The 25,954-nt window shown below is 46.0% G+C and overlaps 1 protein-coding gene across 1 annotated transcript in view; it reads right to left on the bottom strand.

The window, feature by feature from the left end:
• LOC122544283 overlaps positions 1–20,228 on the bottom strand; it is a 37,882-nt gene extending 17,654 nt beyond the window's left edge. The window contains exons 1-7 of the mRNA XM_043683360.1: positions 18,823–20,228; positions 10,075–10,425; positions 9,459–9,570; positions 5,909–6,056; positions 3,784–3,831; positions 2,449–2,526; positions 1,696–1,833 (exon numbers count right to left, since the gene is read on the bottom strand). Coding sequence (XP_043539295.1) covers positions 1,696–1,833; positions 2,449–2,526; positions 3,784–3,831; positions 5,909–6,056; positions 9,459–9,570; positions 10,075–10,425; positions 18,823–20,113 — 2,166 coding nt within the window. The 5' untranslated portion in view covers positions 20,114–20,228. The remainder of the gene's footprint in view (positions 1–1,695; positions 1,834–2,448; positions 2,527–3,783; positions 3,832–5,908; positions 6,057–9,458; positions 9,571–10,074; positions 10,426–18,822) is intronic.
• Between the last annotated feature and the right edge of the window lie 5,726 nt (positions 20,229–25,954).

Here is a 25,954-nt window from a genome sequence, read left to right as displayed (position 1 = left end):
CTGTATAACACTGGGGTACGGTACTGGTGGGGACAGGTCTGTCACTGTATAACACTGGGGTGCAGTACTGGTGGGGACAGGCCAGTCCCTGTATAACACTGGGGTGCAGTACTGGTGGGGACAGGCCAGTCCCTGTATAACACTGGGGTACAGTACTGGTGGGGACAGGCCAGTCCCTGTATAACACTGGGGTACAGTACTGGTGGGGACAGGTCTGTTCCTGTATAACACTGGGGTACGGTACTGGTGGGGACAGGTCTGTCACTGTATAACACTGGGGTGCAGTACTGGTGGGGACAGGCCAGTCCCTGTATAACACTGGGGTACAGTACTGGTGGGGACAGGCCAGTCCCTGTATAACACTGGGGTACAGTACTGGTGGGGACAGGTCTGTTCCTGTATAACACTGGGATACAGTCATGGTGGGGACAGGTCTGTCACTGTATAACACAGGGGTACAGGACTGTTGGGGACAGGTCTGTCACTGTATAACACTGGGGTACAGTACTGGTGGGGACAGACCAGTCCCTGTATGACACTGAGGTACAGTCATGGTGGGGACAGGTCTGTCACTGTATAACACTGTGGTACAGTACTGGTGGGGACACGTCTGTTCCTGTATAACACTGGGGTACAGTACTGGTAGGGACAGGCCTGTTCCTGTATAACACTGAGGTACAGTAGTGGTGGGGACAGGCCAGTCCCTGTATAACTCTGGGGTACAGTACTGGTGGGGACAGGTCTGTCACTGTATAACACTGGGGTATGGTACTGGTGGGGACAGGCCTGTCACTGTATAACACTGGGGTGCAGTACTGGTGGGGACAGGCCAGTCCCTGTATATCACTGGGGTACAGTACTGGTGGGGACAGGTCTGTCACTGTATAACTCTGGGGTACAGTACTGGTGGGGACAGGTCTGTCACTGTGTAACACTGGGGTACAGTACTGGTGGGGACAAGTCTGTCAGTGTATAACACTAGGGTACAGTACTGGTGGGGACAGGCCTGTCACTGTATAACACTGGGGTACAGTACTGGTGGGGACAGATCTGTCACTGTATAACACTGGGGTACAGTACTGGTGGGGTCTGGTCTGTTCCTCTATAACACTGGGGTACGGTACTGGTGGGGACAGGACTGTCACTGTGTAACACTGGGGTACAGTACTGGTGAGGACAGGTCTGTCACTGTATAACACTGGGGTACGGTACTGGTGTGGACAGGTCTGTCACTGTATAACACTGGGGTACAGTACTGGTGTGGACAGGTCTGTCCCTGTATAAAACTGGGGGTACAGTACTGGTGTGGACAGGTCTGTCCCTGTATAAAACTGGGGGTACAGTATCGGTGGGGACAGGTCTGTTCCTGTATAACACTGGGGTACAGTACTGGTGGGGACAGGTCTGTCACTGTATAACTCTGGGGTACAGTACTGGTGGGGTCTGGTCTGTTCCTGTATAACACTGGGTACAACACTGGTGGGGACAGGTCTGTCCCTGTAAAACGGGGATATAGTTCTTGTGTGTTTGCATGCATTCGTGTGTAGGGGTTTGTCTTTTGATCCTTTTTAGCTTCCCATGTAGATATCGGGGAAAATAAAGCCATCAATTGTACTTTGCCACACACGAGGCAGTAAGAGTGAGTTCGGAGGTTCGCAGAGCTGGATGGTAGGAACCAGTTCCTTGTCCCTGTACCTTGGGGCACCTCCTGTTTAGGGTTCGCTGGGAGTCGAAGTATGTTATTGTCTTCTCACGTACATCAACGGAGATCAGTGACCAGTGGACCTCCAGGTGAATGGGGATCAAGAGCAGATCTTTGTTAAAAATGTCAACCTACAAGAAGAAAATATAATAAATAGTGTAACAAAGTGGATTTAGAAATGGATTACTGATTTCCAAACTCTCCCCTTCAGAGTGGGAAAAACAGCCACAAAGCTTTTATTTTCTTTCTTTCTTCCCCAGAATTTGGATGTCATTAACAAAACCAGCATTCACTGCCCATCTTTAATTGTTTGCTAGTATGGCAGATGTTCTTCCCTAAAAGACATTTCGTGAACCAGACAAGTTTTTACAGCAATCAGTGATGGATCCCTGCTCACCACTGGTCTGAATTTAAATTCCACCAACTGCAATGGTGGAATGTAAAGTCATGCCCCCAGTGCATTTGTCCAGGCCTCTGGATTATTATCCAGTGGCTATCTCATCATCTCCCCCTTAGCACTAATGAAATGAAAGAAGATTTCATATTTGCATAACGGGAACTCTTTTGGAGGTTTAAGCAAAATCAAAATATTCCATCCAAATATTGCAATGGCTTATAAACTTGCTTCATTCCACAGCTAGCCTTGTATGCAGTGGGCTTGGCAGTTCAGGGACAGGTCACATGGAGCTTTGCTCAGTTTTCAATCCATGCCGTACCTAAAGCTCATGTTAGGTGGGAAATCTTACATTTTTAGTCCACCTCTTCACGCCATCATATCCCTTGGTTCTCAGCTTGTCATAGAAAAAGCTGTTGAAGAAGTGAACCTGAGTACAGAAAACAGATGCAAAATTCTTAAACACAGCTTCACTTGGGACTGGTCTCCCTGCAATATCACACCCACTGTCCCAACTCAATCACTCACCACAGTCTACAACAGCTCACCCCAACCCAGCCTCTCTCATGTAGAGCATGCAAGCCAAATAAATCTTGTCTTTCACTTCTCATTCCAACAAATCTTTATTCTTCCCTAACAGACCTTTCCAGCAAGATATTTAGCTTCAGAATAAGGGAGCAAGGGAGATTTACCAGAAGATCATAGACTTGAAATGTTAACCAGGAACTTTCCACTGATGCTATCTGACCTGAGCTTTCCCAGCCCAGTTCCAGGAAGGAGGGACTGGAAAATATGGGGCTGTTCTCCTTCAAACAGCAAAGCTCAAAAGGAAGACTAGGAGGGGCTTTGATAGATAAGACAAGGACAAACTGTTTTCATGGCTGGACAGTCATTAAGCAGAGACACAGATTGAAGATGGTGATTGGCAAAAAAATGGAATTAGAAGATCATAACATTGCAATTCCAAGAGGCAAAGATGGCCAACAAAGTTTTAATTTTGGCTCTCATTCCAAACCCTTTCACCTCATACAGACTGAACACCTGATATAGAGTTAACAGCTCTTCCCTACTGTAAGGGAGTCTAAAACTTGAGAGGGTAGGTTTAAGATGAGAGGGGACAGATACAAAAAGGTCCAGAGAGGCATTTTTTTCACACAGAAGGTGGTGAATGTCTGGAACAGGCTGCCAGAAGTAGTGGTGAAAACGAATACAATTTTGTCATTTAAGAAACATTTGGGCAGGTACATGGATGCGATAGGTATGAAGGGATATGGGCCAAACGCAGGCAAATAGGACTTGTTTAAATTGTGACAATTGGATAGCCAGGGTAAATTGGGCCAACGGGCCTGTTTCCATGCTGCAAATCTCCACAACCTTTCAACTGGTTGTAAAAGTAGATCTTTTTATTATGAATTATCTGGGAATGGGCACAGCAATGGGAAACAGGAATCTGCAGTCCTATGGTTGTGCTCTGCAAGCCGGATCCACTAACCTGAATTTTCCCTCAACTGCCTCTTCCATTCTCTCTCCCTTCAGGATTTTCAAAGTAAAGAGCAGGAACTTTAGTATGTTGCCAACATTTTCTATCTTTATTCAAAATATTACTGTAGTCAGTGTTTAAAGTTTACACACACTACCTCTCCCACCCCAGTCCTGATAGCTTGGATTACTGAGTGAACTGTCTCACCTTATCAGGCACTGTGTCCATAACAAGGTCTCCATACATGTTCATAACCTGCAGAACAAGGAAGAGTACTTAATCTCACATCTCTAACACCAAGAACTACCCCAGAAATTACTTTATAACATTTCCTGATCAACACCCTAGGGGTTACCACTGCCCAGAAACTGAATGGACTAGCCTTATTAATACAGTTGCTGCAGGAGTAGGTCAAAGTGGAGGAATCCTGCAGCAAGTAATTCATCTCCAGACTCCTCAAAGCCTGTCCATCATCAACAAGACAAAGTCAGGAGTGTGAGGGAATACTTGCCATTTGTCTGGATGAGTGCAGTTCTGATAACACTGAAGAAGCTTGACACCATTCCGGACAAAGCAGCCCACCAACATTCACCCCTTCGTCACTGATGGGACAGTAGCAGCAATATGCATTATCTACTAGATGTACGTCAGCAACTTACCAAGCACCCTGAAAAGGACCCACCAAGCCTGTGACCGACTACCTGAAAGGAGTATATAGCTGCTATAGGAATACCTATACGGGAACACCACCCCCATAAGTTCCCCACCAAGCCACTCACCATCCTGACATAGAAACAGATTATGGTCTTTCAGTGTCACTGGGCCAAAATCCTGGAATTTGCTCCCTAACAACAGTAAGGGTGTCCCCAGATCACACAAACTGCAACAGTTCAAACTGGCAGCTCACCACCATCACCTCCAAGTCACCTAGGGTTAGGCAACAAATGCTGGCGTAGCCAGCAACATCCACTTCCCATGAATGAATTTTTAAAAATCCATTCACTCTCTTCCTCCTCCCTCTGAAAGAAAATCCCAGTGTAATCTTCTTCACGGTTCCTATATCCAAAGCTAATTGTTTTTTCCCATTGTTTGCTTAGATGGGGACAAAGCACCTCAAATCAGGTTCTGCCACAGATCAAGAGAGGCACCTGTTCCTGTATGAGGTAAGACTATAGAATGAGCTTTTGTGATTTTAGTGTGACCCTACCACCACAATCCCCACCCTCTAAACAACATTGGCAAGCAAAACATTAATTCCTGTTTGACCTAGATACTTTATCCATCCCTCCCCCTCTTTTATTCATCAAAGGCCTTTCCCATATTTTAGAATTGCTTCCAATAGCCAGAGTTAAATGATCACCTTGCCAATATCATAAGGCAGCTCACCAGTAGTTTACCTGCTGCTGCTGGCTTTAATTCACACTTCTTCAGGAGTTAAGGACTATTGTTGTAGTGCCCAATCCCCAAAGCCTAATTTGTATTCCCAACCCGCTTTCTTCCATGCCCGCAACTCTGCTGACCTTGGCTTCTAACTCCGCCATCAAAATGGTCACATCACTCAGAAGCCTGGCTGTTAGCCGTCTCCTAGCCAAACCTCCTTGCTTTAACCTTCTGCTTTCAAATTATCCCAAAACACGGTGGGAAACCTCCCTGATTCTTCAATGACTCATCTCCAAAGTTCTTGCCTTTCAAATCTCTCCAGGGCATTGCCTCATATTACTTTGCTGATGCTCCCGGCCTTCAATTCTACAGCTTCCATCCTGCCTTCCCTGACATTTGTGAAATAAATGTTTTCTTCTTACAATAACCCTGTAGTTTCATGACCGTCATTACATGTGACTATCTAGGCCAGGTTTTAGAATGACTGAATCCATACAGAGTGGAAGCAGACCCTTTGGTCCATCGAGTCCACACCGACCCTCCGAAGTGCAGCCCACCCCTACCCTATCCCAGTAACCCTGCATTTCCCATGCCTAACCCACCTAGCCTGCACAACCCTGGACACAATGGAACAATTTAGTGTTGCCCATCCACTCTAACCTGCACATCTCTGGGCTGGAGGGGGAGACCAGAGCACCCGGAGGAAACCCAAGCAGATGTGGGGAGAACATGCAAACTCCACACAGACAGTTTCCCGAGGCTGGAATCAAACCCAGGTCCCTGGCGCAGTGAAGCTGCAGCGCTAGCCACTGAGCCACCCATTGCATTATTTAAATTTAAACTGGCATAAGGCTTTAAAAGTTTTCAATATCACAATACCACCTTGTACTGGTATTAATACATGCACAGTCAGAGCCCACCGAATCTAAATAATCAGCTGAAGAAATATAACCTGGTCGTTCAGCCAGTTCTGGCCATACAAGGTGGACAGGTCATCCATGGTGAGCACGTGCCTCTTGTATGTGACTCGAAAGTTTCGAACAGCATTATTTCCCATCATTCGGTGGTATGACTGCATCACGTGCTGAATCAGGTTCTTTCTGTGCGCAAAACCAGGAGAAATCACAGTCAAAACTCAAAAGCTTAGACTCTTGGCAATCTCTAACACACACACACACACACACACACACACACCTCCCCACCCACCTCCCAACCCCAGCAGCCCAACTTTCATGCACATCAAGTCACCATAGAGTCCAGGCCTGTCATCTACATTTACAAAGGTCCTGCCAATCTATTCACGAGCACATCCCCAGTCTTAAGACAACAGACCAGTGCCTGACAAGGGATGGACAAGACTGGCAGCTTAATGCTCCAGGATACAAATGCTACAGGAAGGACAGTGAGGGAGGCAAGAGAGGAGGGGGAGTGCAGTTTTTGCTAAGTAATAGCATTACAACTGTACTGAGGGAGGATATTCCTGGAAATACATCTAGGGAAGTTATTTCGCTGGAACTGAGAAATAAGAAAGGGATGATCACCTTATTGGGATTGTATTATAGACCCCCTAATAGTCAGAGGGAAATTGAGAAACAAATTTGTGCGCAAATCTCAGTTATCTGTAAGAATATTAGGGTGGTTATGGGAGGGGATTTTAACTTTCCAAAGATAGACTGGGACTGCCATAGTGTTAAGGCTTTAGATGGAGAGGAATTTGTTCAGTGCGTACAAGACAACTTTCTGATTCAGTATGTGGATGTACCTACTAGAGAAGATGCACAACTTGACCCACTCTTGGGAAACAAGGCAGGGCCGGGGACTGAGGTGTCAGTGGGGGAGCACTTTGGGGCCAGCGACCATAATTCTATTAGCTTTAAAATAGTGGTGGAAAAGGATGTAAAGGATCTAAAAGTTGAAGTTCTAAATTGGAGGAAGGTCAATTTTGACAGTATTAGGCAAGAGATAGCTTTGGCAAATAGAATTACGGAGAATCCAAAGGGTTTTTACAAATATAATAAGGACAAAAGGGTAACTAGGGAGAGAATAGGGCCCCTTAAAGATCAGCAAGGCGGCCTTTGCGTGGAAAGCCACGAAATGGGGGAGATACTAAACGACTATTTTGCATCAGTGTTTACTGTGGGAAAGAACATGAAAGATATAGACTGTAGGGAAATAGATGGTGACATCTTGCAAGTTGTTCATATTACAGAAGAGGAAGTGCTGGATGTCCTGAAACGCATAAAAGTGGACAAATCCTCAGGACCTAATCAGTTGTATCCTATAATTCTGTGGGAAACTAGGGAAGTGATTGCTGGGAACCTTGCTAAGATATTTGTATCATCGATAGTCACAGGTGAGGTGCCAGAAGACTGGAGGTTGGCAAAGGTGGTGCCACTGTTTAAGAAGGGCGGTAAAGACAAGCCAGGGAACTATAGACCAGTGAGCCTGACGTCGGTGGTGGGCAAGTTGTTGGAGGGAATCCAAAGGGACAGGATGTACATGTATTTGGAAGTGAGAGTAATAATTAGGGATAGTCAACTTGGCTTTGTGCGTGGGAAATCATGTCTCACAAACTTGATTGAGCTTTTTGAAAAAGTAACAAAGAGGATTGATGAGGGCAGAGCACTAGATATGATCTATATTGACTTTAGTAAGGTGTTGGACAAGGTTCCCCATGGGAGACTGGTTAGCAAGGTTCGATCTCATGGAATACAGGAAGTACTAGCCATTTGGATACAGAACTGGCTTGAAGGTAGAAGACAGAGAGTGATGGTGGAGGGATTTTCAGACTGGAGGCCTGTGACCAGTGGAGTATCACAAGGACCAGTGCTGGGTCCACTATTTATATTTATTTATATAAATGATTTGGATGTGAGCATAAGAGGTACATGACACCAAATTGCAGGTGCAGTGGACAACGAAGAAGGTTCCCTCAGATTACAACAGGATCTGGACCAGATGGGCCAATGGGCTGAGGAATGGGAGATGGAGTTTAATTTAGATAAATTTGAGGTGCTGCATTTTGGGAAAGCAAATCTTAGCAGGACTTATACACTTAATGGTAAGGTCCTGGGGAGTGTTGCTGAACAAAGAGACCTTGGAGTGCAGGTTCGTAGCACCTTGAAAGTGGAGTCATAGGTAGGTAGGATAGTGAAGAAGGCGTTTGGTATGCTTTCCTTTATTGGTCAGAGTATTGAGTACAGGAGTTGGAAGATAATGTTGCGGCTGTACAGGACATTGGTTAGGTCACTTTTGCAATATTACGTGCAGTTCTGGTGTTCTTCGTATCGGAAGGATGTTGTCAAACTTGAAAGGGTTCAGAAAAGATTTACAAGGATGTTGCCAGGGTTGGAGGGTTTGAGCTACAGGGAGAGGTTGATTAGGCTGAGGGATGACTTTATAGAGGTTTATAAAATCATGAGGGGCATGGACAGGCTAAATAGACAAGGTCTTTTCCCTGAGGTGGGGAGTCCAGAACTAGAGGGCATAGGTTTAGGGTGAGCAGGGAAAGATATAAAAGAGACCTAAGCGGCAACATTTTCACACAGAGGGTGGTACGTGTATGGAATGAGCTGCCAGAGGAAGTGGTGGAGGCTGGTACAATTACAACATTTAAAAGGCATCAGGATGGGTATATGAATAGGAAGGGTTTGGAGGGATATGGGCCGGGTGCTGGCAGGTGGGGCTAGGTTGGGTTGTGATATCTGGTTGGCATGGATGAGCTGGACCGAAGGGTCTGCTTCCATGCTGTACATCTTCATGACTCTAACTCATGGAAAACTGTATTCCCTGCCTGAGAGCATCTAACTTAACCGACAGGGAATCAAACTCATCATTTCCCCTGATCCATCTGTGTCCAGTGTGTTACCCTGCAAGAAATTGTGATTAAGTGAAATTACCATTTTTGGTCCCACTTTTTAACCCGTGAGGAACATTCCATCCATTGACTTCATCTATACTTCCCACTGTCTCGGGAAATCAAAGACTCTTCCCATCCCAGTTATACTCTCTTGCACCCCTCTTCTGTCGGCAGAAGATACAAAGGTTTGAATATATTATAAATAGATTCAAGAACAGCTCCTTCCCAGCTGTTATCACTTTTGAATGGACCTGTCAAATGTTAATGCTGATCTCTGTCTCAGCACCTTGTGTGCAGCTGTAACACTGTACTGCAGTTTGTATGGTGTGATCTGCCTGTAAAGTACACATAACACTTTTCACTGTATCTTGGCACATGTGACAACAATAAATCAATCAGCAATGAGCCAGTGCTCTGAAAAGGGATGCTTAAAGAGGAGAGAGGGGGACAAAACAGCAGAGGAACAGGGAGCCATGTGGTGAACGAATGCAAAGGTAAAGGGTGGAGTGCCCAAAGAAAATGTGATGGGGGATAACAAAGCCAACTCAATAAACCACCATTCTGTCATTTAACCCAAAGTTCCCTTCAAGTCACCTGATATTAGTCTACCTCCAAGGTGGTAAAATTAATGTCTCAAGTATACCTGTGTGGGGTTGAGAAATCTTCTTCAAAAACAGCCTGGAGCTTCTCAATCACATCATCAGTGTTCAGGGGTATCAAGCTGCCATAGGTTTGGATATACTCATCTAGAAGCCCTGGAAAGGAAGGTCACCATCAATGCACCTCGAAGCTCCACTCACAAAACATTGAGGCCTGTGGCTTCACCTCCCTCTCTCCTGGGGCTTCCAAGGACAACTGAACACAGTGAGTATGTACAAGCAATGAAGCACCAAGTATAGATCAAGCCCAGTCTTACCATCAGCTGGATAAACCCTGGAGAAAGGAACTCTGACTTGAGGCCCACATTAACCCACATCAGCACCGACCGTGACCAAAGAGTAAAACCCTCTTGGTCAGCAAGGCTGGTTTCTAAAACACACACCCTGTGGGGTGGGGATTGAAGACAGAAGTCATGACCCTGTGCCCCTCTCCAAGTCTTTCCCACCAACCCAATCCTCTGAGCAGGGGAATCCCAAAAAGAACAAATATTCCCAAATCCTGAATTCCCCAAGGAGCGGCCACCAATGTTAACAGATTGTGGGGTGGCCAAGCTACAGCGAGAGTCACATTCTCTGACCAACCGAGAATGGGTTCCTTACCGTGAATGCAAGCTATGTGTTCATTGCTCATTGCCGACACATGGTTCACACTGGCTCGGTCACTGGTCTTGCACTGCTGCCCTATGGCAGCTCCATCAGTCTCTGATTCTCCGGTACCACCTGCTTGGCTATCAGACTCACACTTGTGCTTGCTGAGACTCGCTGAGCTGCCCTCCCTGCTGTCGTCCTCGCTGCCAAACAGCTGCTCCACCATCTGTGAGCCAATGCTGCACACATGACTGATGACGATGCCATCATCCTCTCTGACCACCCGCTGGCATTCAGCGCCACCGTCTGAGGGGAGCATTTCATCCGGGTCACTCAGGGGGTGACCGTTTACTCCCAGCATATCTGCAACATTATTCCAAAGGTCAGAACAAGCAAGATCAGCTGTGGTGAAACAAACCATGGCCAAACTAGAGAATGCAATAGGTTAAACACATTGATGATGTGATTTTAATTCCAAAACAGGAGCTTAAATACAGCCAGCCACAAAGAGCAAAAATTCCCACAGTTTGTAAAGATCCTTTGTGAAATAGACCGTCTCAGGTAGGAGACGCAGATACAGAACCACTAAGTCCAGAGGCTGAAGGGTGACTTTATAGAGGTTTATAAAATTATGAGGGACATGGAGAGGGGTGGGGAGTCCAAAACTAGACGGCATAGGTTTAAGGTGAAAGGGAAAAGATTTAGAGGGGACCTAAGGGGCAAACTTTTCACACAGAGGGTGGTACGTGTATGGAATGAGCTGCCAGATTAAGTGATGGAGGCTGGTACAATGACAACATTTAAAAGGGATCTGGATGGGTCTATGAATAGGAAGGATTTAGCGGGATATGGGCCAAGTGCTGATAAACGAGATGAGATTATTTTAAGATATCTGGCCAGAATAGATGAGTTGGACTGAAGGGTCTGTTTCCCTGCTGTACAGCTCTACGACTCTAAAAAGATGGAAACTCATCATTTGGTCACATTAACAGTTCTGTAAGGTGTTTTTCTCAATTTAGAAGTCACATGACACCAGGTGACAGTCCAACGGGTTTATCTGAAATCATAAGCTTTTGAAGTGTAGTCCCTTTGTCAGGTGAAGGGACTCCACCTCGAAGGCACTACACTCCAAAGGGTTGGGACTTCAAATTAACCTGTTGGATTATAACCTGGTGACGTGTGACTTCTGACCTTGTCCACCCCAGGCCAACACCGACACCTCCACATCATGTTTTTCAATTTAAGTTCAGATTAAAAGTCAGGGTTAGACATTGAAATTTCAAATTTTCCGTTACACAGGCAGGACAGTGCTGAGCGTTGGCAGGTTACTGACAATCAGCTGAAAGTAGCTGCCTTCAACAAAGCATCGTTACTGTAGCTGGGAGCTGAGCTAGAGAGTCAGCAGACAGGTTTACAACCACACAAGAAGAAAGGGTTGCCCACATGAGACACTGACCCAAACAGGAAATGGACAGCGGGAGGCCAGAAGGGGACAGTGTCTGCTCAGGCCTAGGGTTTGGAACGGAGAGGAGCTCACAGTGGCAAGGGCAGGCACCAGCAGCTCCATGCAGGTGCAGCATCACAGAAAGCCCTGCAAAACAGGTTCTGCTCAGAGTATAAACAGTACCCATTGCTCAGTTAAGAAGCAGGACCACAAAGGTAATAATCTCTGGATTAATACTTGAGGCACAAGCAAACTGGTATGGGCTAAATTAGACGAAGGCAGGTGAATCTGTGGATCAGGGATTGGTTTGGGAGGCTGATGTGACACTGTCACCAGTATCAGAAAAACCTGAACTGTACTATTGGAATGGATTTCATCTATACATGGGACCACTGTTCTGGCAAGTTTAAGGTCAGAAGTCACATGACACCACAGCCTCTGACTTTGTCCAGCCCAGTCCAACACTGGCACCTCCACATCCTGGCAAGTCTAAGACGCTATTGAGGACTTTAAGCAAATTGTGAGGGAGAGGCATGACATGGGAAGGTGGAGTAAGTCATGGTGGTAGGAAGAATAGAAGAATATTGTCTGAATGGAGAGAAACTGCAGAATTCTACGGTACACAATCATCTGAATGTCTTGGTGTACAAATCATAAAGAATTGGTATGGAGGTGCAGTAAGTGATTGGCAAAGCAAATGGAATGCTGCCTTTATTGAGAGGGGAATAGGAAATAAAAGTAGGCAATGAGACCACATCTGGAGTATTATATCCAATTTTCTTACACCTAAAAAAGGACATAATTGCATTCGCAGCAGTTCAGAGGTTTACTCAAATGACCCCTGGGTCAAAGGGTGATCTTACAAGCAAAGGTTGATCAGGTTGAGCCTCTACCCATTTTGTTTAAGTTTCGAAGAATGAGAAGTGACCTGCTGAAAGACAGTTAAAATGCTGGTGGTGCTGAGGGCATTGGCAGGGGCATGCTTAGTGAAAACAGGGAACCAAGAAGCTCCACTTCCAAGGTTCAGGGTCTCCCTTTTAAAGCTGAGATGAGGAGATTCTTGCTTTCCCTTGGATGATTGTTCTTCTGTGGAAATCTCTACCCCAGAGAGCAGGGGATGTTGGGGATTGAGTATAATCAGCTGGTCAGAGGGTTATTCAGGTCCGATAGAAAAATGAAATTGAGATCACTATCAGATCAACCATGATCTAATGAAAGGTGGATCAGGCTGAATGGCTCCTAATTCCTGTGTTCTTGTGTCATTTACCACTTCCACAGTGTATTTGTATGTAGAGAAAAGACATTTGTAATAAAGGGGCAGTCATTTCAAGAACACAGTGAGCCAAAGGGTAGTGAAATCTCTGCTCTGAATGGAACAGTACTGATCTATACTGAACAGGTAAGCTTTATCCTGAATCAGTCCACACTCTGCACAGTGGACATCTTTGTTAAGTACAATGCCCAACCCTCTCTTATATACCCCAGCCTCTGACTACAAACCATCACTTCCTCCATGCATGCAATCAGCACCCACATTACAGCAGGACAATTCAGAGGAACATTGCTATAAAAACACCCCTCTGTACTCCTTCATTCTTCTATACCCCTTCCCCTGTGAACTCTGTCAAGATTGTTTATTTTATTCACTCATGGGATGTGGGCACTGTTGGTTGGGTCATCATTTCTTGCCCGTCCCTAGTTGCTCCTTGAGAAGGTGGGGGTGAGCTGCCTTCTTGAACCGCTACAGTCCATGTGCTGTAGGAACACTCTCAGTGTCCTCAGCCAGGGAGTTTGGCCCAGCAACATTGAAAGAGCAGTGATATATTTCCAAGTTGGAATGGGGAGTAACTCTGAATGGAACTTGCAGGGGGTGGTGCTCCTCCCCAGTTGTCCTTTCTCTCTGGGTGGCAGAGGTCATGTGTATGCTGTTGGAGATGTCTTGGTGAGTTGCTGCACCTTGGAGATAGATGACCCTGCTGTGACTGGTGATGGTGGAATGCATTTGATTGGCACTCCATCTAGTGGGCTGCTTTGTCTTGTTTTCAAGCTTGAGTGTTGTTGGAGCTGCACTTATCCAGGCAAGTGGGGAGTATTCCATCGCACTCTTGTCTCGATCCTTGTCAACGGGTCAAGAGGTGAGTAACTCGTTTAAGAATTCCCAGTCTCTGAGCTGCTTTTGTAACCACAGTATTTATACAGTAGTCATCACAGTCTACTGACAGTGGTGGGAAATTCAGCGATGGTACATCACTGAAAGTCATGGGGCAATGCTTGAATTCTCTCTCGCATTGAAAAAGTCATTGGCGTCCCATAAAGGTTCCTTTCCAGTTATTAGTTCAAAACTGGATGCCATCTAAATCTTGTTGCATTTGGACAAGGACTGCTACACTTCAGAGGAATCATGAATGATGTCCAACATTCTGATGTGACCAACAAACATCCTTCTCTTTAACATGATGATAAAACTCCTACAGTGATGCCCTGCACGGAGATGAATGACCTCCCAACATTCATTATTACCATCTTACTAGTAAGTGTGCTGCCAGAAGAGAGCTTCCCACTCCCCATCCCAATTCACATCACCACCAGAGGCACCTTAATACCACACACAGTCAAATGTGGCCTTGGTGTCAGAACTGAAACTCACTTCTCTTGCTGATATGCGGTTCAAGCCTAAGCAGGATCAGTCCTGATGAAGGGTAATACCTCTCTTGCTCCTCAGATTCTGCCTGACCAGAGCCACATTTTATCAACTCTGACTCTCCAGCATCTGCCTTTGGTAGTGAAAGCATACCAAACACCTTCTTCACTACCTAAAGGGCTTATGCCCGAAACGTCGATTCTCCTGTTCCTTTGATGCTGCCTGACCTGCTGCGCTTTTCCAGCAACACATTTTTAAGCTCTGATCTCCAGCATCTGCAGTCCTCACTTTCTCCTACCTTCTTCACTACCCTATCTATCTGCAACTATATTTTAAAGGAGCTATAAACCTGCACTCCAAGGTCTCTTTGTTCAGCAACACTCTCTAGGACCTTACCATAAAGTGTATAAGTCCTGCTCTGATTTACCTTTCCAAAATGCAGCACCTCGCACATATCTAACTTAAATTCTATCTGACCAAGATCCCATGGTACTCGGAGGTAACCTTCTTCACTGTCACCTCCAATTTTGGTGTCATCTGCAAACTAACAAGCTATATCTCCTATGTTCACATCCAAATCATTTATATAAACGAAGAAAACCCAGCACCGATCCTTGTGGCACTCCACTGGTCACAGGCCTCCAGTCTGAAAAACAACCCTCCACCACCATCCTCTGTCTTCTACCTTCAAGCCAGTTCTGCATCCAAATGGTTAGTTCTCCCTGTATTCCGTGAGATCTATCTAATCTTGCTAACCATCTACCATAAGGAACCTTGTCAATCATCTTACTGAAGCTAATATAAATCACGTCCACTGCACTGCCCTCATCAATCCTCATTGCTACTTCTTCAAAAAACTCAATTAAGTTTGTGAGACATGGCACAAAGCCATGTTGACTATCTCTAATTAGTCCTTGCCTTTCTAAATGCATGTAAATCCTGTCCCTCAGGATTCCTTCCAACAACTTGCCCACCCCCCTTACCTAACGTCAGGCTCACCAGTCTATAGTTCCCTGGCTTTTCCTTACCGCCCTTCTTAAATAGTGGCACCACATTAGCCAACCTCCAGTCTTCAGGCACCTCACCTGTGACTATCGATGATACAAATTTCTCAGTAAGATTCCCAGCAATCACTTCCCTAACTTCCCACAGTGTTCTAGGGTACACCTGATCAGGTTCTGGGGATTTATTCACTTTCATGCATTTCAAGATATCCAGCACTTCCTCCTCTGCAATCTGGACATTTTGCAAGATGTCACCATCTATTTTCCCATTTTCTATATCTTCTATGTCCACAGTAAACACTTGATTGTTGGTGGACAATTAACTCGCTGGAGATGAAGTTTCCACAAATTGGGATTGTATTATAGACCCTCCCCCAATAGTCAGCTTAAATGTAGGGAAATAGATGGTGACATCTTGGAAAATGTCCATATTACAGAGGAGGAAGTCTCTGTAATATGGATGTATTGAAATGCATAAAGGGGGATAAATCTGGACTCTCGTTATCTCATTTTTGAGGGTTTCCCATTTTCCAGACGTCCCTTTACCTGTGAACATCCGTCCCCAATGAACTTTTGAAAGTTCTTGCCTAATACCATCAAAATTGGCCTTCCTCCAGTTTAGAACTTCAACTTTTAGATCCGGTCTATCCTTTTCCATCACTATTTTAAAACCAATAGGATTATGGTCGCTGGCCCCAAAGTGCTCCCCCATGACACCTCAGTCACTTGCCCTGTCTTATTTCCCAAGAGTAGGTCAAGTTTTGCACCTTCTCTAGTAGGTACACACTGAATCAGAACATTTCCTTGGACACACGGAACAAATTCCTCTCCATCTAAACCCTTAACACCATGGTGTTCCAGTCTATGTTTGAGAAGTTAAAATCCCCTACCATAACTACCCTATTATTCCTACAGATAACCGAGATCTCCTTACAAATTTGTTTCTCAATTTTACGCTGACTATTGGGGGAAGGTTTATAATACAATCCCAATTTGTGGAAACTTCATCTCCAGCGAGTTAATTGTCCACCAACAATCAAGACTACAATTGAAGTGTCACTGTTTTCACGTATGTCCATTGCATCCTGGGCCTCTGGATTCCTGTCCAGTGATATTATCACTTTGACACGGCCTCGCTGACTGATTTCAAACATTCCCATTTGTCATACCCTCACTGCCTCCGGCTCGTTGTTACTTACGTGCACACAGCCTTGAATGAGCTCTGTCCATCTCCATCACTATTTTCAGGTCACCACTCAGTCAACCATTCCAATCCTGCCCCTGTCACAAACAACAGCTTCCTCACCACCACCAAACCTCTATCGCCCACCATCCCACCAATGACCCCCCCGATCCATAAACTCCCTTTCCCCATTGTCCCCTCCCCTCTAGACCTCCTTCCTCCATCGCTCTCCTCATCCACAACCCCTCCTCTAACACCCTCCCTCATCACTTTTCTCTCATTCACATGACATGCTCTGCAGTTCCCCCCCTCCCTTACCCCACCCCACATCATCCTCCTCTCATTCAGCCTCAGTTCCCAACTGTCTGCTTTTCTGTTATTACAGCTCCCTCCATGTGTGAGACCTGTTTCATCAGGGGGTCTTCACCCTGTCATTTCTCTGCCCAGGAGCAGCTTGAATGGCCCCAGGTTCTTGGTTGAAAATGTGTTGCTGGAAAAGCGCAGCAGTTCAGGCAGCATCCTTCTTCAGGAAGGGCTCATGCCCGAAACATAGATTCTCCTGCTCCTTGGATGCTGCCTGACCTGCTGCGCTTTTCCAGCAACACATTTTCAGCTCTGATCTCCAGCATCTGCAGACCTCACTTTCTCCCAGGTTCTTGGTGGCAGGAATGGAGATCTCAGCTTGACCAGCACCCACCTTTGTGCCAACCGGGGAGAGAAAAGCAGCACCATCTTCGTCACAACCAGGTGGAGAACATAATCAAACATTCAACTGCAAAGCTATAGTTTCCCACTGACTCCAATTCCAAAATATCCAGCACACACAAATACACCCTGACTGCTGCTTACAAAGGACAGTGACTTCGCTGACTAGTGCAGATTGTGAGCGCTTTAAATGTTTTGAGATTGTGAATGGTAAAAATAATCGGAGCTTTGATCAGATGGCACTGAGGACTATGAATACCAGGAACGTAATAAATGTGATGGTCGGGCTCTAGTGAAGGTAGCAGGACAGGTTCAGAAAGTGGTTAATAAGGCATTTTGTGAATGTAGGGATGGGGCACAAGTTACTGAGGATCTTTATGAAACACTTGTGCAGCAGTTTGGAGTACGCATCTTTTTCTGGGTGGTGTGTACTTTTGTGTACCTTGGGTGACAGGGTACACAGAAGATTCACATGAAGCATTGCAGGGACAAGGACACTCAGTTACGAGGTTACAATCTGGCACTCTTCAGCTGAGAGAGTGCAGGGGTGATTTGATTGAGCTGTTCAAAATCATGATGGGTATGGGCAGATTCAACAGGGAGGGGCTGGACAGATTCAATCGGGAGAAACTGACCCCGATCAGAAGGACACAGATTTTAGGTGAAAGACAAAGGGCCCAGCAGCAACATGAGGGTAGCAGGATTTGTGATCCATCCCAAACTATTCTAGGGAAGGATGCAGTACAGAGCCTAACAGTGTGACGGACAGAGATTCCATTGGTAAAAGGAATTGGAATAATTATTTGAAAAGAAAAAGTTTGCAGGCAGGGAAAGAAAGCAGCTGATGAACTGAATGATCTCCATCTGCACTGTATCTTTTCCACGGAATGAAGTACTTGAGGATATTTATTGTTTTATTAATTGGTTTACAGTGTGGAAGCAGACCATTTGGCCAATCAATTCCACACCAACCCTCCAAAAATCACCCCAGCCAGACCCACTCCCCTACCCTATCCCTGTAACCGTGCATTTCCCATGGTCAATCCACCTGGACACTATGGGCAATTTCCCATGGCCAATCCACCCTAACCTGGACATTTTTGGACAGTGGGAAGAAACCGAAGCACCTGGAGGAAACCCACGCAGACACGGGGAGAATGTACAAACTCCACACAGACAGTCGCCTGAGGTGGGGATTGAATTCAGGTCCCTAGCGCTGTGAGGCAGCCGTGCTAACCACTGAGCCACCATGCCACCCCTATGGCATAAATACATTTAAGGAAATGAAAACAGAAATTGCTGGACAAACTCAGCAGGTCTGGCAGCGCCTGTGGAGAATCAGAGAGAAGCAGAGTTAACATTTCAAATCCAGTGACCCTTTCTTTGTTAACTATCATTAATTCTGCTTTCTCTCACCACAGATGCTGCCAGACCTACATCAGTCTCTCCAGCAATTTGTTTCAGATTTCCAGCACCCACAGCTCTCAGTTTGATTTCACATTGAAAGGAAATTGGATAAGCATGTGAGGGAGAAAGGAATCTAAAGATTTGTTAATTGATGAGATAAGCAGGAGTGGGAACAAACTTAGCCAGACTAGCACAGAGCAGTTGAGCTGAATGGCCCATTTCTGTGCTGCAAGTTCTACATAAACCCTCCAATTTCAGACACAAATTCATGGGCAGCAAGTCAAGCTTAGTGTTTGTACCTCCTGTTCAGTACAGCGCACACGTCCCCACCGCACGATTCGAGAGGTTTAAACAACTTTGCCAAACCCGCAGTTACCTCCAACGCCACCAAACGGTGTCTGGCCAACAGAGAGGTCAGCCTCCTCTGGCTTTGTCCGGCTGGATAGATGTCCTCGCGCTTGCTCCTGAGCACCGAGGTTAATCGAGCCATGACTCAAAGTGTCTCCAGCAGCCTCATCTCGACAAATGTGAAGGGCTTCCTTGGACCGGGCCACGTACCGGGAATACAAGGGATGATCTCGGTCCAGGAACAGCTTTCCGAGCAACCTCGTGCCTTGGTGAGCGTTTTCTCCATGGTCAATGCCAGCCAGTGGCAGGCCAGCTCTGGAAACCGTGTGGCTGTTGCTCTGTGCCAACGTGCCTAAACCCTCCTTTGGCTTCTCTGAAAGGTCAGCCGAAGCACTGCCCCTGAACGAGGCGGGTGGTACTGACAATGTCATCGAGCTGCTGGCGTTCTCCGAGGCGCTCCCTTGGTTTGGGAGCCGGAAGTCCTTGGGCCAGGATTGACAATTGCCAGAGGACAGACCCTGCAACCTCATGGTGGGGCTTCTGCTACCAGACTTCAACCACATGTTGTTGCTGCTGCCTTCCAGTGAACGGGGGGCCCGGTGACTCTCTGAGCACATCATTTCCGGCACAAAGTCAGGAGCCACCCTGGGTCTGAACATCTCACCTGCCTCCAGGCACTTTGCATGTGATTCCCACTCCTGAGCATTCTCTGATGGCTCGTTCACTGACTGCTGAGCAGTGGATAGGCTGTGCTTGGCTCCATGAAGACGAGATGCACGTCTCTTCCTGAACAGGTTCCATACCCTCCAGTGGAATGTCAGCGGGGAAATCCGGCGATACAGGAGCATCTGGAAGGCCTGCATCAACTTCCACCTTTTCCGAAACCGCCGCCGCTTCAGGCCTCTGCAGGATTTAGTGGCTGGTGTAGCCCTGCACCTGCTCAGCAGGGTCCCTTGTTGGTCTGCAGCTCCAGCCGCAGCAAACAGACCACAAGCTGCGCCATTGTTGGAGAAGGTACACTTCCTGTCTGACTGATTGGAACTAACCCTAGAGTCCATGGTCTTCTGAAAGGGAACACTGCACCCTGCCACTTCCCAGTCGGATGCCAACCCCCAGTCGCTCACGGCCTTTTCCGACAGCACTTCAAAGACCGCTTTCCTCTTTCTCGACAGGTTGTTGCAGGTGCTGAGATTGGCTGAGGAGGGGCTGCCATCCTTCTGCACCCTCCCCTCCGCTGAATTTGAAGCACTGTATCCCTTGTGTTCCCGGAACCAGCCCTCAATCGATGGAGGCTTCTCACTCCTACCTTGGAACTCCATCTCCCTGCGGAGGGATGGTCACTCTTGTTTGGAGGACAATGGGATGGGATGTGTGAGGTCAATCTGCTGCTGGTGCTTCCGTCCTTGGGCGTTATCTCACATACTTCATAGCCACCTGGAGGTGAGAAATTGTGGATTTTAGTATAGATTTTATACTCTCCCACTTCATGTCACAATTCTAAAAGATCCCTCTGGTACCTCACTCCAACGTAAGCAGCATTGACTGCATGCTGCAGCCGAAACAAGACCAATACAGGATACATTCACGTTCCTAACCTGCCTGCAGAACCCACTAAACATAGGAATTTCACCCACACCATTCTGATAACTTGGATTAAAATCAGCTGCATTCAAGTAGAGAAAGCTACACTTTATCCTGACCTGAGAAAAGGACAAAGTAAAGCTCAGATCAGTTTTCACCCTCTAACTGCTTCATGAGTTCAGCTGCGGCTGTCAGGCGACTCTGCATGTTATTCAGAGTCAGAGAGATGTACAGCACAGAAACAGACCCTTCGGTCCAACCCGTCCATGTTGACCAGATATCCTAACCTAATCTAGTCCCACGTGCCAGCATCCAGCCCATATCCCTTCAAACCCTTCCTATTCATATACCCATCCAGATGCCTTTTAAATGCTGGAATTGTACCAGCCTCCACCACTTCCTCTGGCAGCCCATTCCATACACGTACCACCCTCTGTGCGAAAAAGTTGCCCCTTAGGTCTCTTTTATATATTTCTCTTCTCACCCTAAACCTATGCCCTCTAGTTCTGGACTCCCCCACCCTAGGGAAGAGACTGTTTACCCTATCCATGCCCCTCATGATTTTATAAACCTCAGTAAAGTCACCGCTCAGCCTGTACCATCCCACCCCACAGCCTGCCATCTCCATAACCACCACCTTCAGCATTAGAGAACCCACAATCTCTGTGCCCCATCCTACCTAATCTATGTGGCTCAGTGTCAATTATTTATCTGACAATCTATGACTCTATGACAACACCCGTCCAGTGAAGGTGTATAAACACACAAGATGTAGCTGTGTTGCTCTCCATCTCCTCTTTCACATTATTCATGCCAAAGTCAGCAAGAAACCAATCTGGAAGTTAAAAACAAGGACTACAGATGCTGAAACTCAGAGCCTAGATTAGAGTGGTGCTGGAAAGGTACAGCAGGTCAGGCAGCATCCGAGGAACAGGAAAATCGTTTCAGGCAAAAGCCCATCATCAGGAATAGAGGCAGAGAGCCTGCAGAGTGGAGAGATAAATGAGAGAGGGGTGGGGGTGGGGAGAAAGTAGCATAGAGTACAATAGGTGCGTGGGGGTGGGGATGGAGGTGATAGGTCGGAGCGGATAGGTGGGAAGGGAGATAGGCAGGTAGGACAGGTCATGGGTACGATGCTGAGCTGGAAGGTTGGAACTGGGGTAAGGTGGGGGGGGGGGGGGCGGAAATGAGGAAACTGGTAAAGCCCACATTGATGCCCTGGGGTTGAAGTGTTCCGAGGCGGAAGATGAGGCGTTCTTCCTCCAGGCATTGGGTTGTGAGGGAGTGGTGATGGAGGAGGCCCAGAACCTGCATGTCCTCGGCAGAGTGGGAGGGGGAGTTGAAATGTTGGGCCACAGGGCGGTGGGGTTGATTGGTATGGGTGTCCTGGAGATGTTGCCTGAAGCGCTCTGCTAGGAGGTGTCCAGTCTCCCCAATGTAGAGGCGATTGCATCGGGAGCAACGGATACAGTAAAAGACGTGTGGAAGTGCAGGTGAAACTTTGATGGATGTGGAAGGCTCCTTTAAGGCCTTGGATGGAGGTGTGGGCGCAGGTTTTGCAATTCCTGCAGAGGCAGGGGAAGGTGCCAGGATGGGAGGGTGGTCACGGAGTTTTTGATGTTTGAGATGGCGTTGAAATACTGTTTGTTGAGAGTATGAATTCTGTTTTTGATGTTTGAGAAACTCTGTGACTACCTGGTCAGGTCCACGCTCCCCCCCAACAACCCACCCCCACCCTCATTTATCTCTCCACTCTGCAGGCATCCTGCCTCTATTCCAGATGAAGGGCTTTTGCCCGAAACGTCGATTTTCCTGCTCCTCGGATGCTGCCTGACCTGCTGTATGTTTCCAGCACCACTCTAATCAAGAAACCAATCTGCCAAACTGACTCAAACCAGCCAATAAAATGTTTACAAGACACTGTCATTAATTACCTCTCCCTCACAAGTGCTCCATAACACCGGATTCAAGTACTTCGATAAGGACATTCCTGTATTAGATGTTATATCCAATTAGTCATAAAGTAAGATTCCACAAGTTGGGATTGTCCTCCTCAAAGAGAAAACCAAGGGAGAATTTGATCAAGGTGTTCGAAGTCAGAAATGATCTGGACAGAGTCAGTGGTTGGAACCAGTTGCTCGTGGTGGAGATATCAAGAACCACACAGCACAAATCCAACGCAGTGAAAGCAGTAGCGAGTTGAGGAAAATGTTTCCTCCTCATAAGAATTTAGGATCTGGAAGGCACTGTCCAAGAGCATGGTGGAAACAGATTCAATTAAAAGTCATCAAAAGGGAACTAAATCATTATTTGAAAAGGAAACATTTGTAGGGGCAAAGGCAGGGCACTGGGTGAACTGCTTCTTCAAAGGGGCAGCCTTTGAATGTCCCTTTGAAGGGGCAAAATAAACATCATCCATTTGAAATATCAATTCTGGGCAATCTACCAATAGACACGTGTCTTTAAGCAAAATGTGTGGCATACCCAGTATGACAAAAACTAATCTGATTCTCTTTTTTAAGACTTTGCAATTCCAGTATTGTGCTGCAAATTTTGATCACTGCATATTAAGTAACATGTAGATAAATCTGACTTCAGTGGGGTTAGTCTCTCTATTGGTCTACCCATTTGCTACTCTTTTTGTTTGAAAGAAGTATTAAACAGTGCTGAGAATTCATGCTAACTCCAATGAGGATTACTCTGCAATTGAGATTTCTTGCTAAAGTTACAAGCTGTTACAAGCTGTAAAGAACTCATAAGAAATGATCCTAGAGCAGTTGTTGCTAATATCCTGGTCCAACACTGATCCCTTGACAAACATCAGCAGAAACAGATTACCTGGTCAGCACATTGCTGTTCCTGAGAACCACTGCTGTGTCTGAGAAAGGGTCACCAGACCCGAAAAGTTAATTCTGATTTCTCTTCACAGGTACTGCCAGACCTGCTGAGCTTTCCCAGCAACCTCTGTTTTGGTTGCTGTTTCTGACAGCTTGCTATGTACAGTGTCACTGCTGTGTCTCCTACCTTACAAGGGCAAAAAATACTAAAGCACATCATTGGCTGTAAAGCATTTTGAGATTGCTTTTTAAGAATCCCTACAATGCGGAAGCAGGCCATTCGACCCATCAGGTCCACACTGGCCCTCTGAAGAGCAAGCCACCCAGACTGACCCTCCAGCCCCATCCTATCCGTGTTTTTTCCATGGCTAACTCACCTGCATAATTCTGGGCACTATATGGTAATTTCCCATGGCAAATACACCCTAACTTGCACATCTTTGTACTGAGAGAGGAAGCCTGAACACCCAGAGTAAACCCAGGCTGACATGGGTAGAATGTGCAAACTCCACACCGCTAGAATTGAAGCTAGATCCCCAGCACTGTGAGGCTGCAGTGCTAACCACTGTGTCACACAATATGCTGGCCCAATATTAAAATTTTACCCATTTCATTAATATCAACTCACTCCATGAAGTCAATGAGGAAATTAGGCATCTTATTCTGTGCAGGGTTCAGTACAATATACCACGGTGTAATGCTACAAGCTCTTTACTGCACAAATAATCGAGAACCAGAGGTCACATTTTTAAAATAAGGAGGTGTCTTAGGAATGCTCTTTCTCAAAAGTTCAATTCTGCTCTCCCCGCTATAGGAAGGATATGGGGAAACTTGAAAGGGTTCAGAAAAGATTTACAAGGATGTTGCCAGGGTTGGAGGGTTTGAGCTACAGGGAGAGGCTGAATAGGCTGGAGCTGTTTTCCCTGGAACGTCGGAGGCCGAGGGGTGAAATTACAAAGGCTTATAAAATCATAAGGGATAGGGTAATCAGTCAAGGTCTTTTTCCCAGGGTAAGGGAGTCCAAAACTAGACAGCATAGGTTTAAGGTGAGAGGGGAAAGATTTAAAAGGACCTCGGGGGTAACTTTTTCACGCAGAGGGTGGTACGTGTATGGAATGAGCTGCCAGGGGAAGTGGTGGAGGCTGGTACAATTGCAACATTTAAAAGACATCTGGATGGGTATATGAATAGGAAAGGTTTGGGAGATATGGGCCAAATGGGACTAGATTAATTTAGGATACCTGGTCGGTATGGACAAGTTGGAATGAAAGGTTTGTTTCCCTGCTACACATCTCTATGACTCTAAAGGCTGTGAAAGCAGTCTCAGTCTCTTTATAAAGCATAAGTGGAAAGTTTCTTGAAAAGCAAGGGAGTGTACATTTCAGGGGTGTGTGAAGTTACCAGATTAGCCTTGATCGCACCAAAACACACAGCAGGTTTGAGGGACCAAATGGCCTACCTGCTCCTAATTTGTATAAAACTACAGGAACAACTCTGTTCCGCTACATAAATCAATCAGTCATCAATTTTCCACAATTTTATAAAGGCTTACATTTCTACAATGTCTTTCATCTCCTCAGTGCTGTCCCAACAAATTTTATAGCCAATAAAACAGCAACAGAAAGTGCTGGAGATATTCAGCAGGTCGAGCAGGATCAGGAGAGAGAAACAAAGCTAATGTTACAAATTCCAAGAGCATTGGATGCGAAGCATTAACTCTATCTCTCTCTCCACTGCTTAATGTTCCAGGGTATAGATGCCATAGGAAAGATAGAAAGGAGGGCAAGAGGTTACATTTTGGTTAGAGATTACATTACGGCTGTACTCAGAGAGGATATTCCTGGGAGCACGTCCAGTGAAATTATGTGGGCAGAGTGAGAAATAAGAAAGGGACGATCACCTTATTGGGATTGTATTACAGGCCCCCCAATAGTCAGAGGGAAATTGAGAAGCAAATTTCTAAGGAAGTCTCAGCTATCTGTAAAAATAATAGGGTGGTTATGTTCGGGGATTTTAACTTTCCAAACATAGACTGGGGCTGCCATAGTGTTAAGGGTTTGGATGAGTGTACAAGAAAATTTTCTGATTCAGTATGTGGATGTACCTACTCGAGAAGGAGAAAACTTGACCTACTTTTGGGAAATAAGGCACGGCAGGTGACTGAGGTGTCAGTGGGGGAGCACTTTAGGGCCAGTGACCATAATTCTATTAGTTTTAAAATAATAAGGATACACTTCATCTAAAAGTTAAAATTCTAATTTGGAGTAAGGCCAATTTTGACAGCATTAGGAAAGATCTTTCAAAAGTTGATTGGGGGAGGTTGTTCACAAGTAAAGGGACAGGTGGAAAGTAGGATGCCTTCAGAAATGAGGTAACGAGAGTTCAGAGACAGTACGTTCCTGTTAGGGTGAAGGGCAAGGCTGGAAGGTGGAAGGAATGCTGGATATCTAGAGAAATTGAGGCTCTGTTCAGGAAACAGAAGAAGACATATGTCAAGTATAGACAGTTGGATTGAGTGAATCCCTCAAGGAGTACATGGCAGGAGGAAAATACTTGAGGGGAGTCAGGAGGGCAAAAAGGGGACATGAGATTTCTTTGACAAATGATTTTCTTAAGGAAAATGCAAAGAGATTCTACAAATACATTAAGGGGAAAAGAGTAATTAGGGACAGAACAGAGTCCCTCCAAGATCAATAAGGTCTCTGCAGATGATGGAATGAGATACTAAATGAGTATTTCTCC

This window comes from Chiloscyllium plagiosum, chromosome 48 (assembly GCF_004010195.1).
Source record: "Chiloscyllium plagiosum isolate BGI_BamShark_2017 chromosome 48, ASM401019v2, whole genome shotgun sequence".
Lineage (NCBI taxonomy): Eukaryota > Metazoa > Chordata > Chondrichthyes > Orectolobiformes > Hemiscylliidae > Chiloscyllium > Chiloscyllium plagiosum.
Note: the sequence above shows the minus strand (reverse complement) of the source record. Positions and strands in the feature narration are given on the sequence as shown.